This window comes from Coregonus lavaretus (assembly GCF_964263955.1).
Source record: "Coregonus lavaretus genome assembly, chromosome: 10".
In the NCBI taxonomy this organism is placed as follows: domain Eukaryota; kingdom Metazoa; phylum Chordata; class Actinopteri; order Salmoniformes; family Salmonidae; genus Coregonus; species Coregonus lavaretus.
In genome coordinates, this window is record NC_139997.1 from 11,283,624 (window position 1) to 11,310,995 (window position 27,372).

Consider the following 27,372-nt stretch of genomic DNA (forward strand, 5'->3'; position numbering starts at 1 on the left):
ATAGTGCACTACTTTTGACCAGAGCCCTAATGCCCCTGGTCAAAAGTAGCACACTATGCAGGGAATAAAGTGCCATTTGGGACACCGTCTTGTTGGCTGGCCTGGTCCCCTCTCTCTCATTGGTGGTGTTGTTGTCCTTAGTATAATTCTCACACATTCATTCTCCTATTTGTGCGGGAAACATTTTTCATTGACTTTGTTCAATTCCAGGCAACAAGCTAAAGATATCTCAGAGAGAGACGAAACACTGACAGTCCTCCAACCCAGTCAATGCAATAGTTGGGTACCGATGGGAATAACAGTAATTTCAATAAATGGGACCACTTGACAAGATATAGGCATATGGCTTGACACTGCTAAAACTGTTAGGGTTTCCACAAGAGTCAATGTAATACACCAAACACGTCATGGTAATATAAAGGAGTTTTCTATCAACATGGAAAGATGAATGCAATAAAAACACTATCCCAGAATAACTTGTGGGTGTCTGTGTTTACCAAAAAAGGCGAGACAGGAGAAAGTGTGGCTGTATTTGAGGTAACCACAAAGGTTACCAGATGGTGCAGAGAAGTGCAACATTGGAGGGACAGGTGGCATATAATGCTGTCTCGCATAGGCTGCAACTCAATCTTTGGGCCCCCCACACATTTGTTCATTTCCACCACCAGCACACCTGATTCAACTAATCAAGATGAATAATAATAATAATAATAATAATAATAATAATATGCCATTTAGCAGACGCTTTTATCCAAAGCGACTTACAGTCATGCGTGCATACATTTTTGTGTGTGGGTGGTCCCGGGGATCGAACCCACTACCTTGGCGTTACAAGCGCCGTGCTCTACCAGCTGAGCTACAGAGGACCACAGGTGTGTTGGTGGTGGAATTGAACAAATGTGTGGAATGGGCTGGCTGGGGGTTTCCGAAGGCCTCTGTTTGCGAACACTGGGCTACAGAAGGCAAGACAAGCAAGTGTTTGATGTTGAAGACAACAGCAGATGAGGCAACTGAGCAGAAAAACAACAGTATCTGGTTAATTTGAGACATTAAATACTTCCTCTATTAAATCTCTGCATTATTCCATCCTGTGTATAATATACTTTACCACCCTACTCTTCCATTGTAGTTACAGTACTTTTCACGATGTCAAGACAAAGCTGTCCATCCAGCTATTTTTACAGACTTGCCATAGATATCTGAAATCCCAGGTCGACAACATCCTAGCGCCTGATTAATAACAGTGTATGTGGCTAATTTGTCACCCAAAGGGTTTGTTTAGGCAATGCAATACAAGCTAAGTTACCGGATACAAAGTAGCAAGCCAGTCGAACTTTATGGAACGTAAAGTAGCTGTGGCGATTGTAACATTGTAGTTATCAAGTTATTCGTACATTACTCAACTTTGTATCACACGCTCGTGATACATGAAAACGTTCAATTATTTTACAGCTCGGTTATTAAAAATAAAAAAACGTTGACGTCAGTAATTTTTGGTGTAAGAAATTAACTAGCAAAACGTTTCTTCACAAAGTGCTGGCAGCTTGCCAAAAACAGTGTCGTCCTCTTCTTTGCTTCATTCCCGACAGCTAGCAGTAGCCTAGGATAAATGGAGGCTACATATCAGAAACTAGCACGGAAGCTAAGCTGAGAAGTTCATGCCAGCTCATTTCCATAGCCATGCTCAAAATAGTTGACATGAGCTCGTGTCCTACTCGGTTGAAAGGGTCTACCGGAGGTACTTGTATTGCCATATTAATATGTAGTTTTCTTCCAGTCAAAACAACAGGCTGCTTCCTAGCTAAAGTGTAGCAGATTACTCGCTAAAAAGCTAGCTAGCTCGCGAGCTAACATTTAGCTAAGGTAAATTATCTTACCTGTAACGTTATCAACATTCGCTCCTCTTTGCACCAATAGTTTATAGTGTATTCCAGGGTGAAAATGTCATATCAAAACCTTGAATGTAACTTTACACGGGGGTCCATTCCTATACTTTGAAACGTTACATTCTTCAAGACTCGAACTAAACTTTTTTCTATTGTGTCTCCCTCCGCTTTTTTTCTTTGTACGCTTGCTTCCTTCGTTACGCCATGTTGTCTCTACTGTCAGCTTGCGCGCATGCTTGATGATGATGATGCGAAAAGGATAACCGCCCTCAGGCCGTGAGAAAGAAAGGCGGTGCTATCTGGGATCCTTGGGACGTCCCTACCCTGAACCCTATACCAGGGTTTCACAAACTAGGTTCTCGGAACACCAAGGGTTGCACGTTTTGGTTTTTGCCCTAATACTACACAGCTGATTCAAATGATCAAAGCTTGATGATTAGTTGATCGTTTAAATCGGATGTGTACTGCTAGGGCCAAAACGTGCACCCCCTGGGGTGCCGAGGACTGAGTTTAGGAAACCCTGCCATAACCCCTACCGAAGTAGAGGGCGGTGCCTGGAATTCAAACACAGATTGAGTGAGTAGGTGAAGTTATGGAGATTGTACTCCTATTAGAGAGATGGTGAGAGACAGTTCCTCAGTTTAGGGTTCTTTAATGTTGATTAGAGATTAACAATGTTTGCAATTCTGTGCCATGTCACTCAGCTGTGATTATCCAATTTACTGTCCATGTATCCATACAAGATGTGGTCTGGAAATAATAAACATGAATACAATGGCGTCAATACTAAGATAAGGCACACATTAATTTAGCAATAACAAAACAAGATATACAGATCTCATCTATTATAATAATCCAATAACTGAAACGAAAATACAAGTAGCTAGCAACATCAGACTAGCCAGCTAACAATGACAAGGGAAAATGTAGCTAACAATGTTAGAGAGCTATCATAAAAAACGAGATACATAATGCTGTAATGACATAAATATTCTTAAACTATTGACAACTTCGTCGGGAAAACAAATACCTTACTTATTATTTACGCACAGTGACTAAATTGGTTAGTAAGGAATAATGTCAAAAAACTTAAATTTGTATTCACAACAGTTCTGACGAGTTGCACTTGGTAATGAACTGAACACTGCAAGTGTGTGATCGCTGTGATGTCATCCATGAGTTCTTAAAGGGACATGGCTGTTAAAAAAGTGACTCATATTTTGTTTTCTTTCTCTGTCTTTGCTATTCGGAACCCTAGGGACGTCCAATTCTGACGTCACCCCATTGGAGTAGACATTTAAAATGGCTAATGTTAGGGTAGGCGTATATATTTGATTGATTGATTGACAGGAACATTTCAAACAGTGTTGAATTTGTTAAAAAAGTGACTCATATTTTGTTTTCTTTCTCTGTCTTTGCTATTCGGAATCCTAGGGACGTCCAATTCTGACGTCACCCCATTGAAGTAGACATTTAAAATGGCTAATGTTAGGGTAGGATTCCGATGTCAGAATTCCAATGTTAGGGTAGGCTTCACATACATAAATCCATATAGAAATATATTGGGCTACCCTTATCTGAAAACAGAGGAAATAAGGTCATCATGTGCATTCCACACTGACCAACATAACATTACATTTGACATTTTTTACATTTACATTTTAGTCATTTAGCAGACGCTCTTATCCAGAGCGACTTACAGTTAGTGAGTGCATACATTTTTCATACTGGCCCCCCGTGGGAAACGAACCCACAACCCTGGCGTTGCAAGCGCCATGCTCTACCAACTGAGCTACAGGAGGCCCTATATATCACCTACAGTGAGGGGGAAAAGGATCCGACCCCCTGCTCATTCTGCACGCCTGCCCACCGACAAAGAAACGATCAGTCTACAATTCCAATGGTAGGTCCACCTGAACAGTGAGAGACAAAACAACAACAAACAAATTCAGAAAAAACGCATGTCAAAAATGTCACAAATTGATTTGCATTCCAATGAGGGAAACAAGCATTTGACCCCCTCTCAAACAGAAAGGTTTCTGGCTCCCAGGTGTCTTCTATACAGGCAACGAGCTGAGACCAGGAGCACACCCTTAAAGGGAGGACATAAGAACAATAGTTGAGTATTGGTTTAACTGAATTGATTACTGGAATGGAGGGGGAGAATAACTTATTAGTTTCCCACCTCTCTTTGGTTATGGGTAGACATTGGCAAAGACCGACCACCAGATATAATAATAATAATATAATTAAAAATAATAATAATAAAGATATCAGTACAAAGCAAGGTAGCACTTACAGCTCTGAAAATATGTGAGCATAGATAAACAGAACATATCCCAAATAAAGTAGCAAGTTCTCCCTGCAATCTACTGTAGCCTACAGTGGGTTTTAAAATAGGTATTTTGAAATAATGTACAGGCATACCAATGTCCACACATACACAGAAAGAGAAAGAGAGAGAGAGAGAGAGAGAGTCCACTGCAAATCCCCGACAGGTGGCATAATTGTATCATCTATAAATGCATTTTCGCAGCATGGATTCAATTGGTGGAAAGTCCAGAGGGGCGGAGTCATTTGTGCGGGGAGCTTTGTGGTGAGAGATGCGCACTGCTCCTTAGCAACCGGCTGTCTGCAACGCTGAAGAGTGGCGAGGTTTCGGCTAATTTTTCTAAGCGGACAAGTGCAGGCCACGCCTCTACCTTCACTTGTATTATTGCTGGATATAAAACAAATTCAAATGAAAGACTTGGAGATCAAAAGCGGATCACTTTTAAAGGAATTCATATTTGTCTTGGACATCCCTGAACATTGAACCTGGGTGACACTGAAGAGCACATAACCCATGTGCTTATTGGACATACAAGACAAGGAAGGAGCGCTGCGGTTTGGAGTAAGTTATCCACATTTTAATAAAACATAAATAATTGTAAACTACTGCATATAAATAAATAGCCTACACGACTGTCCTCAAAGCTCAAAATTGAAATAAGGCTGATTTGTTGAAAGACCGACCTACAATCCAAAACAAAAGGTTTGGGAATATTTGGGAGAGAGCATAAACGTGTGTAGCCTATTTAGACCCTTATAACTACAATATTATTATAAGCATTTGTTTACAGTATTGTGAGTAGTTTATAACGGCTACTTTAATCCTTATTTTAACAGGTGCAGTTTCGTTTCAGTGCATTAATGTCTTCTGATAATTCATTAATAATTTAAATGGTTCTGTCTTTTTTTTTTGTAGATCAAAAGGACTGGTCAAGGAGTGGTCTATTGAAGAAAAACCCCTCATGAATTGGACTTTTATTTACTCCCAACATTAGTCCATAATTTCATAGGTTCAAACACTCCTTTATAATTGAATTGACAGAAGTCAGCTAAATCAGTGCTCTATCTGTATCCCCTCTAAAGAAAAGACATGAGTTGCTTCTGCACTGCTCAGGAGGAGTTTTATTGTGAAGTTCTACTGTTGGATGAAACCAAATTGACGTTAACCACTCAACAACAAGGAATAAAGGTAAGAGACGATCCCTTTACACGCGCTCATCTGTCTGTCAGGTGGTTGACAGGTAGCCATCCTTTAATGAGGGGTCTGTCATCACCGCTGTCATCACCGCACGTGCGATGAGGCTTGTCAAGAGTCTGTGCTGCTACTTTGACTGATGCATGCAGTTGTTGGAATCTGTATTGTTGACTCACTTCTTCTACTCAACGCTTGAGATGGAGTTCGAAAGCCCAAAGCGACAGGTTGGCCGACCATATAGGCTCTGTATGCTGTCTTTTGAGGCGACATTATTATTAAAGAAAGGTTGTCTTACTGTCCTACAGGAGCCCATAAAGTAGCCTGTAGTCTTACTGTAATTTGCTGTGAACTCTCTAACTCTGTTAAACAAAATACAGGACCCAAGGGCTGTAAAGAAACATGGCTTTGCTATTGAAGTGGCTTTGATAGTGTCCATGACTGATTTCTGGTCGTGAATTACATCTGAAATGATACTATAGGTGATTTTCATCCTAACAAAAGAATGACATCATTGGATGCCTGAAACTGGATGAGAACCAACTAGGGCCAGTTTTCTTGTTTAACTTTGTCACGTGTCTGTACAGTATTTGACTTATAGCAGCCTACTGTATAGGCCACATTTTCTCAGTACAGTAATGCTCCTTTTGATCCTCATAATGTTATTTTAACAGATGGTATGTTAAATCCACAAGCCTGCTACCACACACAGTCAAATACCGCATCGAGAAAAAAACTAAACAGAGCATGCCTTACATTTTTTGTATAAGTGGAAAACAAAGACTTGAATGTATCAATATCAGTATTGTTCTCTGGTTTGTTCACCTTGGAGCTCAGCGTAAACCCAGACTCCATGATGATAGAGACAATACTGATGCAACTTAACTTCAGTTTCACTAAAGTCTGTTAGGAGTGCTAACTGGGGGGGGGGGTTCTAAAAGTCAACCAGAACCACTCCGTGACTGCTATTAAATTACTGTTATGTTGCTATTGGTTTTATGTTCCATTGTTCTCATGACTAGCGAATCCCAACTCACATGGCCAGACTGGGAGTTCATTAGAAGCTGTAAATATGGGTTTAGTTTATGGGTTGGTTATAATCTCTGAAGAAACTCAGATCTGTCTGTATGTTGGAAGGCCTGAGGCAGAGAGTGATGTTGTAATGCATGATGACTGCTAGGGCTGAACAGCATCTGGTTGCATTGCTTTGCCTCACCTTGCCCTCTGACGCTCTATAACTTATTTTCCCTATTATAATGTTCCGAATAGAAGCCCTTCATAGCATATATGCCCTTCATAGCCCTTCATAGCATACAGTGCATTCGGAAAGTATTCAGACCCATTGACCTTTTCCACTTTTTGTTACATTACAGCCTTATTCTAAAATGGATTAAATAAAACATTTTCCTCATCAATATATACACACAATACCCCATAATGACAAAGCAAAAACAGGTTTTTAGATTATTTTGCAAATGTATTAAAAATAAAAAACGGAAATTCCTTATTTACATAAGTATTCAAACCCTTTGCTATGAGACTCAGAATTGAGCTCAGGTGCATACTGTTTCCATTGATCATCCTTGAGATGTTTCTACAACTTGATTGGAGTCCACCTGTGGTAAATTCAATTGATTGGACATGATTTGGAAAGGCACACACCTGTCTATGTAAGGTCCCACAGTTGACAGTGCATGTCAGAGCAAAAACCAAGCCATTAGGGTCGAAGGAATTGTCCGTAGAGCTCCGAGACAGGATTGTGTCGAGGCACAGATCTGGGGAAGGGTACCAAAACATTTCTGCAGCATTGAAGGTCCCCAAGAACACAGTGGCCTCCATCATTCTTAAGTGGAAGGAGTTTGGAACCACCAAGACTCTTCCTAAAGCTGTCCGCCCAGCCAAACTGAGCAATCGGGGGAGAATGGCCTTGGTCAGGGAGGTGACCAAGAACCCGATGGTCATTCTGACAGAGCTCCAGAGTTCCTCTGTGGAGAAGGGTGAACCTTCCAGAAGAACAACCACCTCTGCAGCACTCCACCAATCAGGCCTTCATGGTAGAGTGGCCAGATGGAAGACTCTCCTCAGTAAAAGGCACATGACAGCCCGCTTGGAGTTTGCCAAATGGCACCTAAAGACTCTCAGACCATGAGAAACAAGATTCTCTGGTCTGATGAAACAAGATTGAACTCTTTGGCCTGAATGCCAAGCGTCACGTCTGGAGGAAACCTGGCACCATCGCTACGGTGAAGCATGGTGGTGGTGGCAGCATCATGCTGTGGGGATGTTTTTCAGCGGCAGGGACTGGGAGCCAAGTACAGAGAGATCCTTGATGAAAACCTGCTCCAGAGCGCTCAGGACCTCAGACTGGGGCAAAGGTTCACCTTCCAACAGGACAACGACCCTAAGCACACAGCCAAGACAATGCAAGTGTGGCTTCGGGACAAGTCTCTGAATGTCCTTGAGTGGGTTCAAGCCCGGACTTGAACCCGATGGAACATATCTGGAGAGACCTGAAAATAGCTGTGCAGCAACGCTCCCCATCCAACCTGACAGAGCTTGAGAGGATCTGCAGAGAAGAATGGGAGAAACTCCCCAAATACAGGTGTGCCAAGCTTGTAGCGTCATACCCAAGAAGACTAGAGGCTGTAATCGCTGCCAAAGGTGCTTCAACAAAGTACTTATGTAAATGTATATTTTCAGTTTTTCGTTTTTAATACATTTGCAATGTCTAAAAACCTGTTTTTGCTTTGTCATTATGGGGTATTGTGTGTAGATTGATGAGGGGGAAAAACTATTTAATCCTTTTTAGAATAAGGCTGTAATGTAACAAAATGTGGAAAAAGTAAAGGGGTCTATAGGCCCTTCATGCTATGGGCCTATATGCTATGAAGGGCATATAGGCCCTTCATAGCCCTTCATAGCATATATGCCCTTCATAGCCCTTCATAGCATATATGCCCTTCATAGCATATAGGCCCTTCATAGCCCTTCACAGCATATATGCCCTTCATAGCCCTTCATAGCATATATGCCCTTCATAGCATATAGGCCCTTCATAGCATATATGCCCTTCATAGCCCTTCATAGCATATATTCTCTTCATACCATATAGGCCCTTCATAGCCTTTCATGGCATATAAGTACTTCATAGCCCTTCATAGCTTGATATGCCCTTTATGTATATAGGACAGTAGGTCTACACATGGAGCACCTGTTACTGTGTGTTCCACTAGTCCATTGGAGAGATCAGGTTGCTCATCCTCTTTTAATTGTTAATGTGAGAGGCTGAGCATGAGCGGGTGGGCTCATTGGCAGCCATGGTACAGTATCAGGTCTAATTAAGCAATAAGGCACAAGGGGGTGTGTTGTATGAAAAAAAATATGTATGCACTCACTAACTGTAAGTCGCTCTAGATAAGAGCGTCTGCTAAATGACTAAAATGTAAATGTAATATGGCCAATATACCACGGCTAAGGGCTGTTCTTAGGCACGACGCATCGTGGAGTGCCTGGACACAGCCCTTAGCCGTGGTATATTGGCCATATACTGCAAACCCCAGAGGTGCCTTATTGCTATTATAAACTGGTTACGTAATTAGAGCAGTAAAAATACATGTTTTGTCATACCCGTGGTATACGGTCTGATATACCACAGCTGTCAGCCAATCAGCATTCAGGGCTTGAACCACCCAGTTTATAATTATATGTAAGGCAGAGCCATATGTATAGGCTGCATATTCTCTGTATATGGCTCTGGTGTAAGGTTGCTGTGGTGAGGTTTTGAATGAATTCATTCTCACTGTACTGATCCAGCAGAGTAGGATTATAATCCTGGTATTGTCAGTGGTTAGATTAAAAACACTAGCTCACCGCAGTGGAGCTTACCTTTGGGTTGGTCCTATGGATGTTACTAGCTACATTCAGATAATAATGTATTGGGCTGTAGGATTCACCAGATCCCAGCATAACAATTTATAACAACGTTTTAGTTTGTTGGGGGTGGGTTTGTAGTTGGTTCTCACAAACTTTTTTTTATTACACAAAAATATGTAAACAAGTGACAGAGTGACTCTTGAAATGAAAGTGGCACAAATCCTATTAATACTGCTCTCATTTGCTGTCGAAGCTTAACGTTCAGCAGTGTGGCACGACATATTACTGTTACTGAAAACCACATGAGTGAGAGACCAGACAGAGACAATGAAAGGGTTTGAGTTAAAAGGCTTTGGGCCAAAAGAAAGAGATGGAATGCGGGGCTGAACAAAGCGTGCATTCGGGTGACACATTTCTTTCCGGAGTGTTGATCACAGAGGGAGGCACTTGGTCTGTCAGTCAGATTTCTTCTTCTTCTCTTCCTCTCAGACGACGAGCCCAAGACAGCTGCCAAGGAAATGCTGGTTAGTTGACCTCCACACGTGTGTCCACAAGGGGTTGACCTCCACAAGCGTATCCCCAAGGTGTTGACCTCCACACGCATGTCCCCAAGGGGTTGAGCAGCACCACTCCAGCTTTCACTCTGGTGTCCTGTCACCCACCTCTAGACCTTCATCCATGCTTTTTATTTTATGCTCTGAGCTGTAAATAAAAAAGAAACAAATTGACTTGAAAGGGTTCAAAATATGAACAGAAGTTAGATCCTTACACTTTGGCCCGTGAGTTACTGCTGGTGCTGTGCAATGATATATTTATATTATTAATTATTTATCACATTTGTCAAAGCTTTTATGCTTGGCTGCTGGGAACACATACAGAATGAGTCTGATGAGGTTGGCTGAGATAAACCCAGAGTCTGTGCCATAGCTGTATTACAGTGAGCAGCCCTGAGCCTATTACACAAAGGCTCCATTGATTATGGCCCAGGGGCTGTGTTCGATTTAGTGAGGTACAGAACTGCTCACGTGTTGCTACCACATCAAACCAGAGCAGAACAGTCCCAAAGACAGCGGCCGATGACCCTCAAAACCTGTCTGTTTTCTGTGGCCTTGGCTAGAGAGAGAGGCACTGACCTCAGCTTTCTGGGTAATAATTAACGAAAACAACGCAGCTTTTTGGGAGCAGGCAGCCGCAGCTGCTTCCTTCCTTGTCCTTATTCAGAATGTCTTTGTTCTCCAACTTCCACTAAATACAATGAGCATGGTGTTTTTTTGTACGACGGGTCACCTCCTAAGGCTGTCACAAAGAATAGGCATAATTTCATGTTGGTGTACTTATAAAGTTCTTCCTGATGGGTGTCAGGATAGCAGGGCTCTATACTGCAACCATTTTACTTGAATATGGTCTAAATATTTTGCTGTGCGACCAGGAATTGTAATTTAGGAGCACCAGTGTGTCTAGAAAAGAATCACCCATTGTTGTAATGATTCCGTCACTGTACTGTAACCATGGAGAAGACACTGAGCGCAGATGAATGACTGTCAGGTTTGAACCATTACTACAAAGAAAATGGCTTGTTACTTCAAATATTTTTAATTGTGCTCCTAAATTTCTGTGTGCTCCTACATTTTTCAACTTAGGCGTACATGTGCTCCTTGTAAAAAAGGTCAGCGTAGAGCCCTGGACAGGAGAGGTGGATTGCGTACACCAGGGGAACAATGCATGTGTGGGACAGACATTGATAGGCTTGGCTCAAGGCAAAGGTTTCCCATTTTGTAATTAGGAATACATACAAATTCCTGCTTGTGTCGAATGTGTCAATTCCATTGTGCCTTTAGAGATCTAGATCGGTATTTGGGACTTAGGGAAGTTAAACAAAATACCTTTTGAATCACATTAAGCTATTTAGACATAAAATAATAGTTTTTTGACAGTGTTCAAAATACATTTCTCACCTTTATATCCTCAGACATTAGATTGATATGTAAAATCAGAGAATTCCTGAAAGTGAAAGTCAAGAGCAGGTTGCTATGGAAACTCATGACTTTCTAATGCACCTGATGGCTACTGAAGGATCATGTGGGATCTGCTGCTGACAAGTCACTGGAGGGAAAATAAACGAACACCTCCCTGTTCAATCATTATTGGCTTGCTCTATTTTACTCCACATTGACTCAGGACTGTTTTTGTGTGGTGAAGAGACATTCACATTTCACTTTTTGAAACTGTGAATGTCACGACTCCCTCCGAAGCTGCCACCTCTCCTTGTTCGGGCAGGCTTCGGCGTTCGTCGTCACCGGCCTTCTAGCCACTGCCACTCCTCTTTTCATCATTCCATTGGTTTTGTTGTTTTGTTCATTACACACACCATTACACACACCCCTCATTAGTACCTGTATAAGTGTTCCCTCTGCCCCCTTGTCTTTGTGTGTGATTGTTTATTGTGAGGCTAGTGAAGCTCGGGGAAGCTCCTTGTATTTTGTATCGCCAGGTTATTTTCCCCGTGTGCCTTGTTGGTTCCAGTGCGCCTGTTTTGCGCACTGGACTGTTTTGACGCATTACTGCGTAACTCTGTTTTTCAGAATAAATCCTGTTATTCTGTGATTTACCCTCCTGCGTCTGACTCCTTCAACTCACCCATCACAGTGAAGAATTTCTGCATGATGTGGATGCACTCTCTACCCCAGACTGTGTATGACTGTGTGAAATTGGTGTTTGTTTTTTCCCTAGACACAATCAGTATGTCTTTAGGTAGGTAAATTATAACTAACTCATTTACATTTACATGTTAGTCATTTAACAGACGCTGTTAGTCAAAGCGACTTACAGTTAGTGCATTAATCTTAAGATAGCTGGGCGAGACAACCACATATCACAGTTGTAGTGAGTACATGTTTTTTCCTCTATAAAGAAGTTATCAGCAAAGTCAGTGCTAGTAGGAAAAGAGAAGTTCAGGGTTATTATTATTTATTTTACTTTTTTTATTTTTTTGGGGGGGTGGGGGAAGACTGAGATGTCTTATTTAAGATACTCTTAGAAGAGGTAGGGCTCAGTAGGCAAGCACCATGTTCTTGTAGTGGATTCGAGCTTCGACCGGAAGCCAGTGGAGTGTACGGAGGAGCGAGGTGACATGGGAGAACTTTGGAAGGTTGACATGACACAGCTCAATTCCATCACATACAGTATATTTACTGTAGCAGGTGGGCGGGAAATGCCAAAAGCTTGTTCCTCTGTTAATTGACATCGCACAACAACAAACAACAAACAACAAATGTTCAGAGGCACTACAGTACGGGAAAACCGCTAAAAGGGTTTGTGTTGGTGCCATCTTTTTGACCACCCTCCCTCTCCCTCTCTCTCTTTTGGAGACAAGCACAGACGTCCCCGGGCTTGGCCTCTCAGTAGGGTAGATCACTGGGGAAATAAATAAACACAGACTCCATCTGGATCAAAGACAGAGTGGCAGACGAACACCCCACATCTGTGGTGTATGTAAACACACGCACGCACCAACGTGCGCACACATACACACACACACACACACACACACACACACACACACATATATGTTTGTGACAAGATCAAAAACTGTGTGTATGTAAGGGAGAGAGGACCTAACTCCCGGGAGAGAACATTAAACTTTATAACAGTATATTAGCCTGAGTTCTCTTAAAGAACCTGTCCTGCCTCATACTGTATCTACCTGTTGATCAGCACAGACCAGGTAGCAGCTCATTATGTAATTAGGACAGAGTATTGATCCACATATTATTACCTAAGGCTGGTGTTACAACACAAACACACACAGCCTCTGGTGTGAATGATTTACTAACGTGTTCCTGCTAATGACGCAGGGAGCAATAATAGTCTAATCTGGGATGGTCCGATTCTCGACTCTGGGACTGGCATGTAAGTGTGGATCTAATAAATGGAATTGATCTGTTTATTGATTCAGTAGGATACTCTCACTGTTGTCCTCTCAGATTTGAGATGACCCATTTTAGGCAATAGGCCTGATGAAAAACCATCCACATAATCATATTATGTTAAGTGGTTGGAATGAAAAAATAAAAATGAACTTTCAATGGAGTCTTTGAAGACAGATTTCAAGAATGTGAATGTTCAAAAGCCAGGGTGAGGGTACAGCTTTCCAGGCTAGTCTTTGAGGTTGACAGTGTGTGGCGGTGTTAGCTTATTATTAGCACATAACTAATGAAATAGATATGATAACTACTTAGCAACAGCCGCAGTGTCTACTTACCTTCAACTGCTGTCGGCACAGGTTGAAAGTGATAATGAACGATAGTAGACTCTGGGCCCTGGAGGAATAGAGCACACAAATAAACACACATTTGCTTGTATCTTTAGTTTAATTATCACAAGCCCTCTGACATATCGATTTTTGAAAGGAGCCAAACAAATAGATAAATAGATGTATTGGTTTGCAAGGTTTGCTTGTCACAATAGCAAACCATTCCTTTCTCATTATAACAGGAGAATAAACAGCACGCTGTGCTAAATTAAGATTGCGGTAAATACAAATTCAAATTTTTATGTAGCAGATACCTGCAGACAGTAGTGTAATCTGATCTCTCACCCTGATATGTTACCAGTCGATAAACAAGTGTGAGCAACAGATATCGACAGGGCAGGGGAGGGGAGGGGAGCTGTAGTAGTGAGAACCAGAAGTACTGAGGTGTGAGTGAGCACGTCCTTGCTCAATCAGCCAAACAGGAGGGTGTGAGCTGAGGAGATAGAATGGTAGAGAGAGAGAAGATTTAGTGGGATTTCAGGGGGACTGGAGAAGAACAGTGCGATAATCTCTGCATGGCTGCCTGTCTTTAGTCACCCCGAGCAGCGTAATCTCTCCTCTGACAGGTCGGAATTAAATCAGATTATGTTGTTGTCATACACATACCTTCTTTAAACGCCTACACATGACAGGGTTTTCACTCAGGTTTACAATGGAATTCCATTCTGATTGAGCTATAGCCTTGGGGTGTTTGAGGAGTATTTAATGTGTTATTTGTGAATTTGTAAAATAGGAGGACATTGTTGATGCTTGTTAAAGTTGTTTTCGGCACCATCTGTCCTCTTATTAGGCATGGATCAGCAAATACCATTCAAACTCTCTCGCTCGCTCGCTCACACACATACACACACATCCGCTTGCATCTTTAGTTTAATCATCACAAGCCCTCTGACATCTAGCATAAGAAAGAGTGCTCTATGGATCATGATGTAATGGATATGTCATAATTGTCATGACAAATTATGCTCTAACCCAACTTTGCTAAAGTCATCAACACTGGTCACTTGCTGCAAGTGCTTTCTTCTCCTTAGTAAGAGATTATGAGATACTCTGTATTACAAATGGGAGCACTGAGAGTTGCCTAATTTTTCATCTGATTGAAATTTTCTGAATGCAATATTAAAACGACCAGCGAGACTAGTGTCAGATACATTATTAAAGAACTTTCAACATGAATTATTACTGTTGTTTGAAAATCTAATTTTAAAACTGCTGCACTGCAGACTTCACCCCAGTCAGATAGCTCAGTCTTGTTCTCTCTCTCCCTCTCCCCCCTCTCTATCCCCCCTCGCTTGCTCTCTCTCTATCTATCTCTTTCTCTCTGCCTGTAGGGTAGCAGATAAACTTTCACTTTTCACTTACAGTCTGGCTGTGAGGTCTCACGTTTGGTGCTTCAGATCCAAATACTCACATCTGAGAGCTAAACACACTCTCTGTCCTAATGTGCCATATAATGTGTCTATTCACATTATAACACATTAATTGCTATTAAAGCATCTCAATGATCAACTTAACTTCTTAACACATACTTATTCCCCAGATCATACAATGGTAATGTCTCAGTTGTTATCATGTATTTAGCTTTACTATCTTGCCTGCTGATTAGAGTAGTCGTTTTCATCTTGGTAATGTAGCCTATATCCATTAAACCTCCATTATGTTGTGTTTTCCTGCTCTAGTCTTATCTTTGACTTTAGTCTCCTTGGTGACCAGGCAGGACTCAGCATTCAGGACACGACACAATGTGACCACACAGTACACTTCTCATTTTCCCACAATTCACTTGACGGTCACTGTGTGTGTGTGCGTGTGTGTGCGTGTGTGTGTGTGTGTTTTGGAGCATTTGAAATCTCAACGAGCTGAGGTCACTCCTTATCAGGGGTTGGAACCAAAATTATTTTCGAATAGTTTCGTTCTGAACCTAACCATTTTTTTATTTCCGTTTTACTGTTCTGACCAGCAAAATAAAGTTCTGAACTGGTTAAACCTCTGAAATCATTTTTTTTTTACATTTAGCTTGATATTAAATTACTTCACCAATCAGTGTGGATAGAGCAGCTTGCTATGGAGTGGGCAAGCTATAGATGTTTACACGCATTGGACAGACAAGTGTAGGGCGCGAGATGCCACAGACATTTTGAAGGAGGAGGCTTGGCGTGAAGCACTGGGCATTTTGTTATTCATGCATTATCTGAATTAGGCCCACAGAATTATACCTACGGAGGAGCGTCTTCTATGAAGGAATTTTGAACGTCTTTAAACTTCCAAGAGTTGGCTTAAGGTTGGACAGCTAGTTAACAAGCTTGTGTGTGGAGAGCAGCACCAGAATTAAAATAAAAACACGTTTTACCATTTTGTAGTTAATAAATCCAATGTGAAACGTGATAGCTATATCCTTAACTAGCATTGAAAAAGTAAATCCATTCTTCTCTAATAAAAAATCCCTCTCCCTAATTTCTTAATCATGCTTGTAACATCAGTAGGCTACAGTAGCCTATGCTTAGGAAGGGGAGGGGCAGGTAGCCTACAAACACACACACTGGCAAAGATTTCCAGCTGGCTGGCAGGCACTGGAATACGTTTTTTAGTGACATAGTGAGGGCTTTGCATAGGCACTTTTTTATTTTTTTTGGGGGACTACAAAAAAATGCCTGGAACGTAAAATATAGTTATTAACCGGTTCCCATGCTTTTAAAATAGTGGTTCTATCCGGAACAGTATGGATCACCCCTGAACCTTATTAAACAGAAGATATGCTTTGTTTTTTACCCTGCAGTCAGTAGGCAGATATTTTAGTTATCTCGCTTGGCTTTGGTGAATGTATGTGGCTTGTGATCACAAACCTCTGCTTGTTGTTGTTGTTGTTGTCTTTGTGTTATTTGCGAGTGTGTGCAGCTTTGTGTGTTCTGTGTGTTTGGGTCCAAGGTTCCGTTGTTATTTAGGCTAGACGGTGTCTCTCTGTGTAACAGTCGAGTGGGTTTGTTTGTATATAAATTACTATGCTACCCTTTGGCTGTCTTCAATATGCACCCGGGACGGATTTGAATAGCTATTCTCTGATCTCTCAGTCTCTCAGTTTATCCTGCCCTTATCCATATCCTGAATGCCCAAGAAAACCAAGGTAACCTGCCTAAATGACCATCGCCCCATAGTACTTATATCTGTAGCCATGAAATGTTTAAAAGGCTGGTCATGGCGCATATCAACACCATCATCTCAGACACCCTGGACCCACTCCAATTCGCACACCGCCCCAGCAGATCCACAGATGACGTAATCTCTATTGCACTCCACTCAGCCCTCACCCACCTAGATAAAAGGAATACCTATGTAAAAATGCTGTTCACTGCAACTGGATCCTGGACTTCCTGACAGGCCGCCTCCAGGCGGTGAGGGTAGGCAACAACACATCTGCCATGTGGATCCCTCCTGCACTCCCTGTTTACCCATGACTGCGTGGTCACACACGACTCCAACACCATCATCAAGTTTGCTGATCACACAACGGTGGTAGGACTGATCACTGACAACGATGAAACAGCCTCCAGGGAGGAGGTCAGGGACCTGCAGTGTGGTGCCAGGACAACAATTTCTACCTCAACGTCAGCAAGACAAAGGAGCTGAACATGGACTACAGGAAACAGAGGGGCGAGCAGACCCCTATCCACATTGATGGGGCTGTAGTGGAGCGGGTCGAGAGCTTCGAGTTCCTCATTGTACACATCACTAAGGAATTAACATGGTCAACACACACCCACACAGTTGTGAAGAGGGCACGACAACGCCTCTTCCCCCTCAGGAGGCTGAAATATTTGGTATGGACCCTCAGATCCTTAAAAAGTTATACAGCTGCACCATTGAGAGCATCTTGACTGGCTGCTTCACTGCTTGGTACGGCAACTACTTGGCCTCCGACCGCAAGGTGCTACAGAGGATAGTGTGTATGGCCCAGTACATCACTGGGGCCTAGCTCCCTGCCATCCAGGACCTCTATACCAGGCGGTGTCAGAGGAAGGCCCACATTCTTTTCAAATACTCAGCCACCCAAGCCACAGACTGTTCTCTCTGATTCCGCATGGCAAGTGGTACCAGTGCACCAAGTCTGAAACCAGCAGGACGCTGAACAGCTTCTACCCCCAAGCCATAAGACTGATAAACAAAGCTGCTAAATAGCTAATCAAATGGCTACCCGGACTACCTGCGTTTACCTTTTTTTAAAACTAAGTCTCTTGCACTGACTCTCTGCACACACGCTGGACTCTACCCACACTCTCACACATACTTACACTGACACCCTAACATACACACACACACACACTTTCACACTCACCACATACGCTGCTGCTACTGCTTCACATGCTGCTGATACAGCTCCGTCTATTATCTATCCTGTTGCCTAGTCACTTTACCCCTACCTGTATGTACGCACAGTAGCTACCTCAATGACCTCGTACCCCTGCACATCGACTCGCTACTGGTATTCCCTGTATATAGCCATGTTATTTTTACTCGTTATTGTTATTAGTTATTCACTGTGTATTTATTCCTCCTGTCAATGTTTTAATTTTAATTGTATCTTTATCTTTAACTCTGCATCGTTGGAAAAAGTAATTAAGCATTTCACTGTTAGTCTACACCGGTTGTTTACGAAGCATGTGACAAATACAATTTCATTAGATAAAATTTGATTCCATCCTTTTGTATTGATCAGTTTGAATTGAGTTTTCAGAGGAGTCTGTGTCTTTAGTCTGGTAGATGAATACCCTACACCAGTGGGTCCCATCTTTCTCTAGAGCCATACATCTAGATTGTTTAAATGGTGTCCGCAATTGGTTGTCTAAACATATTTTGGTAATATCTTTCACACTTTCATAGAAACATACCGAACATAGAAACTGGTATAATCTGTGGCCGACTCACATCACGGCAACAACAGCTTGTGTTTACAGCAGGGTAGCCATGGCAATGGAGAGGGGTCTGCTCTGGCATCTGACCGATAGGATGGCACAGGCATAGAATTAGAAATTAATAGGATCTCTATTGGCACAAGCATCTAGATGGTTTCCAATGGCAACTAGACAGGAATAGGAACTAGGAAGAAGGAGGGGGAGGAGGAGGAGGAAGTAGAGGAAGAGGAGGAGGAAGAGGAGGAAGAGTATGAAAAATGTATGCACTCACTAATTGTAAGTCGCTCTGGATAAGAGCGTCTGCTAAATGACTAAAATGTAAATTGGATCACTAAAGAAATGAGGAGGAGGAACTAAGGAGTGTGTCTGTGTGGCTTCAAGGCAGTTACAGGCAGTAGGCCACTGTTCCAGTCCCAGAGCCACAGCTAGAGGAGACACCCTGACAGCTATAGGGGTAGAGACAGAGACACCCTGCCAGCTATAGGGGTAGAGACAGAGACACCCTGCCAGCTATAGGGGTAGAGACAGAGACACCCTGCCAGCTATAGGGGTAGAGACAGAGACACCCTGCCAGCTATAGGGGTAGAGACAGAGACACCCTGCCAGCTATAGGGGTAGAGACAGAGACACCCTGCCAGCTATAGGGGTAGAGACAGAGACACCCTGACAGCTATAGGGGTAGAGACAGAGACACCCTGCCAGCTATAGGGGTAGAGACAGAGACACCCTGACAGCTATAGGGGTAGAGACAGAGACACCCTGACAGCTATAGGGGTAGAGACAGAGACACCCTGACAGCTATAGGGGTAGAGACAGAGACACCCTGACAGCTATAGGGGTAGAGACAGAGACACCCTGACAGCTATAGGGGTAGAGACAGAGACACCCTGCCAGCTATAGGGGTAGAGACAGAGACACCCTGCCAGCTATAGGGGTAGAGACAGAGACACCCTGCCAGCTATAGGGGTAGAGACAGAGACACCCTGCCAGCTATAGGGGTAGAGACAGAGACACCCTGACAGCTATAGGGGTAGAGACAGAGACACCCTGACAGCTATAGGGGTAGAGACAGAGACACCCTGCCAGCTATAGGGGTAGAGACAGAGACACCCTGCCAGCTATAGGGGTAGAGACAGAGACACCCTGCCAGCTATAGGGGTAGAGACAGAGACACCCTGACAGCTATAGGGGTAGAGACAGAGACACCCTGACAGCTATAGGGGTAGAGATAGAGACACCCTGACAGCTATAGGGGTAGAGACAGAGACACCCTGACAGCTATAGGGGTAGAGACAGAGACACCCTGACAGCTATAGGGGTAGAGACAGAGACACCCTGACAGCTATAGGGGTAGAGACAGAGACACCCTGACAGCTATAGGGGTAGAGACAGAGACACCCTGACAGCTATAGGGGTAGAGACAGAGACACCCTGCCAGCTATAGGGGTAGAGACAGAGACACCCTGCCAGCTATAGGGGTAGAGACAGAGACACCCTGCCAGCTATAGGGGTAGAGACAGAGACACCCTGACAGCTATAGGGGTAGAGACAGAGACACCCTGCCAGCTATAGGGGTAGAGACAGAGACACCCTGCCAGCTATAGGGGTAGAGACAGAGACACCCTGACATCTATAGGGGTAGAGACAGAGACACCCTGCCAGCTATAGGGGTAGAGACAGAGACACCCTGCCAGCTATAGGGGTAGAGACAGAGTCACCCTGACAGCTATAGGGGTAGAGACAGAGACACCCTGCCAGCTATAGGGGTAGAGACAGAGACACCCTGCCAGCTATAGGGGTAGAGACATAGACACCCTGACAGCTATAGGGGTAGAGACAGAGACACCCTGACAGCTATAGGGGTAGAGACAGAGACACCCTGCCAGCTATAGGGGTAGAGACAGAGACACCCTGCCAGCTATAGGGGTAGAGACAGAGACACCCTGACAGCTATAGGGGTAGAGACAGAGTCACCCTGACAGCTATAGGGGTAGAGACAGAGACACCCTGACAGCTATAGGGGTAGAGACAGAGACACCCTGCCAGCTATAGGGGTAGAGACATAGACACCCTGACAGCTATAGGGGTAGAGACAGAGACACCCTGACAGCTATAGGGGTAGAGACAGAGACACCCTGCCAGCTATAGGGGTAGAGACAGAGACACCCTGCCAGCTATAGGGGTAGAGACAGAGACACCCTGACAGCTATAGGGGTAGAGACAGAGTCACCCTGACAGCTATAGGGGTAGAGACAGAGACACCCTGACAGCTATAGGGGTAGAGACAGACACCCTGACAGCTAGGCAACATGTTTTGCTGTAACAGCCCCATATGCTCTCTCTCTCTCGCTACCAGAGCAGTGAGTACGCTCCTCTCATTTACAGAGAATTGAGAGGGAAAGTGGTTCTACAGCAGAGTATGTAAGCAGAGCGAGGTGCGGAGCGAGGAGCGTGCCCAATTTTACTGGAGCGCGGAGCGAGATTCCCAAAGGCTGGAGTATCAGCCTTCTCGCCGGCTCCAATTTCACTCCAGTAGCGCTCACTTCCTGAGCTCAGGGCATGCCCGACCCAGCATGCATTTGTAGTCTACTTGTGTGCTTCTATAGCCCCTTGTTTTAGCTACTGTCATGGAGTTCGCTAAATATTTTCATAAAGAAACTGATAAAACACACAGGTGAAAAATCAAGGTGACTTACAAAGATGAGGACCAAGAGCAAGAGAGGGAGTGCGGTGATGTAGTGTCCACAACTAAAGAATCATTGTGGAATCTGAAAAGACACGTATCCTGATGCATGATGGTGTACTTACTACATGCACATGCTAAAAGAAAGGAACGAGGTGGGTAGATAACTAAGTGTGTCATTGTAGCAAAGTATTTATAAACTAAAAATCAGATCTCTTAAAAGTTTTATTCATTTTTGTTCTATTATCTATACAATAGGCCATCATTGATTTTGGCCCAATAGGCCTGGCATATTCCCACTTTCAAGGAGCTTTCCGTTTTGATTGGATTATTTTGCCTAAAAACCTTTAGGCCTACCTATAGAAAATATGCCAGGCCTATTGCGCCAAATCAATTATGGCCTATTGTATAGATAATACACTGCTCAAAAAAATAAAGGGAACACTTAAACAACACAATGTAACTCCAAGTCAATCACACTTCTGTGAAATCAAACTGTCCACTTAGAAAGCAACACTGATTGACAATACATTTCACATGCTGTTGTGCAAATGGAATAGACAACAGGTGGAAATTATAGGCAATTAGCAAGACACCCCCCAATAAAGGACTGGTTTTGCAGGTGGTGACCACAGACCACTTCTCAGTTCCTATGCTTCCTGGCTGATGTTTTGGTCACTTTTGAATGCTGGCGGTGCTTTCACTCTAGTGGTAGCATGAGACGGAGTCTACAACCCACACAAGTGGCTCAGGTAGTGCAGCTCATCCAGGATGGCACATCAATGCGAGCTGTGGCAAGAAGGTTTGCTGTGTCTGTCAGCGTAGTGTCCAGAGCATGGAGGCGCTACCAGGAGACAGGCCAGTACATCAGGAGACGTGGAGGGCAACAAATCAGCAGCAGGACTGCTACCTCCGCCTTTGTGCAAGGAGGTGCAGGAGGAGCACTGCCAGAGCCCTGCAAAATGACCTCCAGCAGGCCACAAATGTGCATGTGTCTGCTCAAACAGTCAGAAACAGACTCCATGAGGGTGGTATGAGGGCCCGACGTCCACAGGTGGGGGTTGTGCTTACAGCCCAACACCGTGCAGGACGTTTGGCATTTGCCAGAGAACACCAAGATTGGCAAATTCGCCACTGGCGCCCTGTGCTCTTCACAGATGAAAGCAGGTTCACACTGAGCACATGTGACAGACGTGACAGAGTCTGGAGACGCTGTGGAGAACGTTCTGCTGCCTGCAACATCCTCCAGTATGACCGGTTTGGCGGTGGGTCAGTCATGGTGTGGGGTGGCATTTCTTTGGGGGGCCGCACAGCCCTCCATGTGCTCGCCAGAGGTAGCCTGACTGCCATTAGGTACCGAGATGAGATCCTCAGACCCCTTGTGAGACCATATGCTGGTGCGGTTGGCCCTGGGTTCCTCCTAATGCAAGACAATGCTAGACCTCATGTGGCTGGAGTGTGTCAGCAGTTCCTGCAAGAGGAAGGCATTGATGCTATGGACTGGCCCGCCCGTTCCCCAGACCTGAATCCAATTGAGCACATCTGGGACATCATGTCTCGCTCCATCCACCAACGCCACGTTGCACCACGGACTGTCCAGGAGTTGGCGGATGCTTTAGTCCAGGTCTGGGAGGAGATCCCTCAGGAGACCATCTGCCACCTCATCAGGAGCATGCCCAGGCGTTGTAGGGAGGTCATACAGGCACGTGGAGGCCACACACACTACTGAGCCTCATTTTGACTTGTTTTAAGGACATTACATAAAAGTTGGATCAGCCTGTAGTGTGGTTTTCCACTTTAATTTTGAGGGTGACTCCAAATCCAGACATCCATGGGTTGATAAATTTGATTTCCATTGATCATTTTTGTGTGATTTTGTTGTCAGCACATTCAACTATGTAAAGAAAAAAGAATTTAATAAGATTATTTCACTCATTCAGATCTAGGATGTGTTATGTTAGTGTTCCCTTTATTTTTTTGAGCAGTATATAATAAATATGAAACGGTCTATAATGATTTAATACAACCCTAACCCTAACCCTATTTAGTGTTTATATGCTGTTTAATATGACATGTAGCCTATTTGAAATGATGAGCGCTTCTTACATTCACCTTTTCATGTTTATTAAAATAGTTTTCATTCAAATTATATGGTTTGGTTTCAATACTTCAAAACCAAATGGTAGGTCCAGTTAGTCACAAAAAATAGATGGGTGTTGGTTAAATTGGGATTTTAATGAATGGAGCAAATTTGGAGCCACTGTTTTTTTTTACATAACACGCACACACATTCATACAGACTTTACACACATGCACAGACAATCACATACAATTATAATATACGCTGCTGCTACTCTGTTTATCATACAGTGAAGGAAAAAAGTATTTGATCCCCTGCTGATTTTGTACGTTTACCCACTGACAAAGACATGATCAGTCTATAATTTTAATGGTAGGTTTATTTGAACAGTGAGAGACAAAATAACAACAAAAAAATCCAGAAAAACGAATGTCAGAAATGTTATAAATTGATTTGCATTTTAATGAGGGAAATAAGTATTTGACCCCTCAGCAAAACATGACTTAGTACTTGGTGGAAAAACCCTTTTTGGCAATCACAGAGGTCAGACGTTTCTTGTAGTTGGCCGCCAGGTTTGCACACATCTCAGGAGGGATTTTGTTCCACTCCTCTTTGCAGATCTTCTCCAAGTCATTAAGGTTTCGAGGCTGACGTTTGGCAACTCGAACCTTCAGCTCCCGCCACAGATATTCTATGGGATTACGGTCTGGAGACTGGCTAGGCCACTCCAGGACCTTAATGTGCTTCTTCTTGAGCCACTCCTTTGTTGCCTTGGCCGTGTGTTTTGGGTCATTGTCATGCTGGAATACCCATCCACGACCCATTTTCAATGCCCTGGCTGAGGGAAGGAGGTTCTCACCCAAGATTTGACGGTACATGGCCCTGTCCATCGTCCCTTTGATGCGGTGAAGTTGTCCTGTCCCCTTAGCAGAAAAACACCCCCAAAGGTTAATGTTTCCACCTCCATGTTTGACGGTGGGGATGGGGTTCTTGGGGTCATAGGCAGCATTCCTCCTCCTCCAAACACGGCGAGTTGAGTTGATGCCAAAGAGCTCCATTTTGGTCTCATCTGACCACAACACTTTCACCCAGTTCTCCTCTGAATCATTCAGATGTTCATTGGCAAACTTCAGACGGCCCTGTATATGTGCTTTCTTGAGCAGGGGGACCTTGCGGGCGCTGCAGGATTTCAGTCCTTTACGGCGTAGTGTGTTACCAATTGTTTTCTTGGTGACTATGGTCCCACCTGCCTTGAGATCATAGACAAGATCCTCCCGTGTAGTTCTGGGCTGATTCCTCACCGTTCTAATAATAATAATATGCCATTTAGCAGACGCTTTTATCCAAAGCGACTTACAGTCATGCGTGCATACATTTTTGTGTATGGGTGGTCCCGGGGATCGAACCCACTACCTTGGCGTTACAAGCGCCATGCTCTACCAGCTGAGCTACAGAGGACCACAGTTCTCATGATCATTGCAACTCCACGAGGTGAGAACTTGCATGGAGCCTCAGGCCGAGGGAGATTGACAGTTATTTTGTGTTTCTTCCATTTGCGAATAATCGCACCAACTGTTGTCACCTTCTCACCAAGCTGCTTGGCGATGGTCTTGTAGCCCATTTCAGCCTTGTGTAGGTCTACAATCTTGTCCCTGACAGCCTTGGAGAGCTCTTTGGTCTTGGCCATGGTGGAGAGTTTGGAATCTGATTGATTGATTGCTTCTGTGGACAGGTGTCTTTTATACAGGTAACAAGCTGAGATTAGGAGCACTCCCTAATCTCAGCTCGTTACCTGTATAAAAGACACCTGGGAGCCAGAAATCTTTCTGATTGAGAGGTGGTCAAATACTTATTTCCCTCATTAAAATGCAAATCAATTTATAACATTTTTGACATGCGTTTTTCTGGATTTTGTTGTTGTTATTCTGTCTCTCTCTGTTCAAATAAACCTACCATTAAAATTATAGACTGATCATTTCTTTGTCAGTGGGCAAACGTACAAAATCAGCAGGGGATCAAATACTTTTTTCCCTCACTGTATATCATGATGCCTAGTCACCTTATCCCTATACATATCTACCTCTATTACTCCAGTATCCCTGCACATTTTAAATATGGTATTTGCACTGACCCTGGAACTGACTCTGTATAAAGCTACTGACCCTGGAACTGACTCTGTATAAAGCTACTGACCCTGGAACTGACTCTGTATAAAGTTACTGACCCTGGAACTGACTCTGTATAAAGCTACTGACCCTAGAACTGACTCTGTATAAAGCTACTGACCCTGGAACTGACTCTGTATAAAGTTACTGACCCTGGAACTGACTCTGTATAAAGCTACTGACCCTAGAACTGACTCTGTATAAAGCTGCTGACCCTGGAACTGACTCTGTATAAATCTACTGACCCTGGAACCGACTCTGTATAGTTTACTTACTTTCTCATGTTCTTCTTATTTCTATTTCTTGTGTGTTTTTGTACTACTTGACTTTTTTTTTTTTATGTTATAGTACTACTGATATTGATTACTGCATTGTTGGGAAAGAGCAAGAAAGGCATTTCACTGTACTAGTGCACGTGACAATAAAACACACCCACACACACACACATTTCTCGCCCTGTTAATATAAGACTTCCTCTTCCTCTAAAGGTAATCATCATGTTATATCATACCCCTGTCCATGGTCTTAATAGATACCAGTTGAATATGAATATGACAGGTGTATTGATTAGTATGGTCTATCTCGGTGCTGCCACTTAAAGACTTAAGGAGACTAATCCATCCTTCTGTGTTCTATTGATGGGCCTGATCTAAACCCAGCCTCCTGCATCAACAATATTCATCCTTCACCAATATATAGACCTCTCTCTCTCTCTCTTAATTAAATTCAATAAATGCTTTATTGAATAAATAATAAATATTAATAAATAATATAAATATTTAGTCTTCAACATTATATAGACCTCTCTCTCTCGCTCTCTCGCTCTCTCTCTCTCTCTCTCTCTCTCTCTCTCTCTCTCTCTCTCTCTCTCAATTAAATTCAATAAATGCTTTATTGGCATGAATGGGTGGTTGTCATTGTTGCCAAAGCAATGTATATGAAGTATTACATAAATGAACAATATATTTGAGCAACAATAATAATATTTATCAACAAAAACAATTATATATGGAAAATAATACACAAAAAAAGAAAACAAACAGCAACAATTGAGAAATGAAATTAACAAGGGCTAATGTGTATGACATGGTGGGAGCTAGTGTCTCTTATGTTATGACAGGCCAGGACGTAATCTGCTGCAGGATCTACTGTCTCTACGTTTTCTGTTAAGAAAATGCTGATCTTCTCCTCAACAGGCAGTTCAAGAAATCCTGCAATTCTTTCTATAAATTTCAGGAGATAAATACCTCTGATTGAGTCCTATTTGGAGCAGCGGAGTAGGACATTCTGCTCATCCTCTACTCCACCTGACCAACAGTGCTTACGTAGTCTTTCTTCTCTGACCTTCCATGTATGTATTTTTATTTTTACATTATTATTATTATTTTAATTTTACCCCCTTTTTCGTGATATCCAATTGCAATACAATTACGATCTTGTCTCATCGCTGCAACTCCCCAACAGGCTTGGGAGAGGCGAAGGTCGAGTCATGCGTCCCCCGAAACATGACCCGCCAAACCGCGCTTCTTAACACCCGCTCGCTTAACCTGGAAGCCAGCCGCGCCAATGTGCCAGAGGAAACACCGTTCAACTGACGACCAAAGTCAGCTTGCAGGCACCCGGCCTGCCACAAGGAGTCGCTAGAGCGTGATGAACTAAGACTGGGCCAATTGTGCGCCGCCCTATGGGACTCCAGGTCACGGTCCTCTGAAACATCCTGGGATCGAACTACAGGCTGTAGTGACACCGCAACACTGTGATGCAGTGCCTTAGACCGCTGTGCCACTCGGGAGGCCTTCCATGTTTTTCTATGCCGTCCTGTCTCTATTGCCAGGCTATGGTCACTGAGTCTGTGCATTGTTAATGTCTTCCTTTGTTTGAATTATTTTATTTTGACAAGGTGTTGTGCTAATTTGATAACTCTATTTAGAATTTGGTAACAT

The 27,372-nt window shown here is 43.3% G+C and overlaps 2 protein-coding genes across 4 annotated transcripts in view; one reads left to right on the plus strand and one right to left on the minus strand.

Moving 5' to 3' along the window:
* LOC311136637 (adenomatous polyposis coli protein-like) overlaps nt 1-2,101 on the minus strand; it is a 37,746-nt gene extending 35,645 nt beyond the window's left edge. The window contains exon 1 of the mRNA XM_084170835.1: nt 1,878-2,101. The gene's annotated coding sequence lies outside the window, so the exon portion shown is untranslated. The remainder of the gene's footprint in view (nt 1-1,877) is intronic.
* Nucleotides 2,102-4,505: 2,404 nt separating this feature from the next.
* LOC311135712 (band 4.1-like protein 4) overlaps nt 4,506-27,372 on the plus strand; it is a 111,248-nt gene continuing 88,381 nt past the window's right edge. For 2 of the 3 annotated variants that reach the window (XM_084169733.1, XM_084169735.1), the window contains exons 1-2: nt 4,519-4,779; nt 5,134-5,406. In XM_084169733.1, coding sequence (XP_084025859.1) covers nt 5,308-5,406 — 99 coding nt within the window. In that variant the 5' untranslated portion in view covers nt 4,519-4,779; nt 5,134-5,307. Of the gene's footprint in view, nt 4,780-5,133; nt 5,407-27,372 lie in introns of all 3 variants that reach the window. The other variant, XM_084169734.1, reaches the window with a different exon arrangement.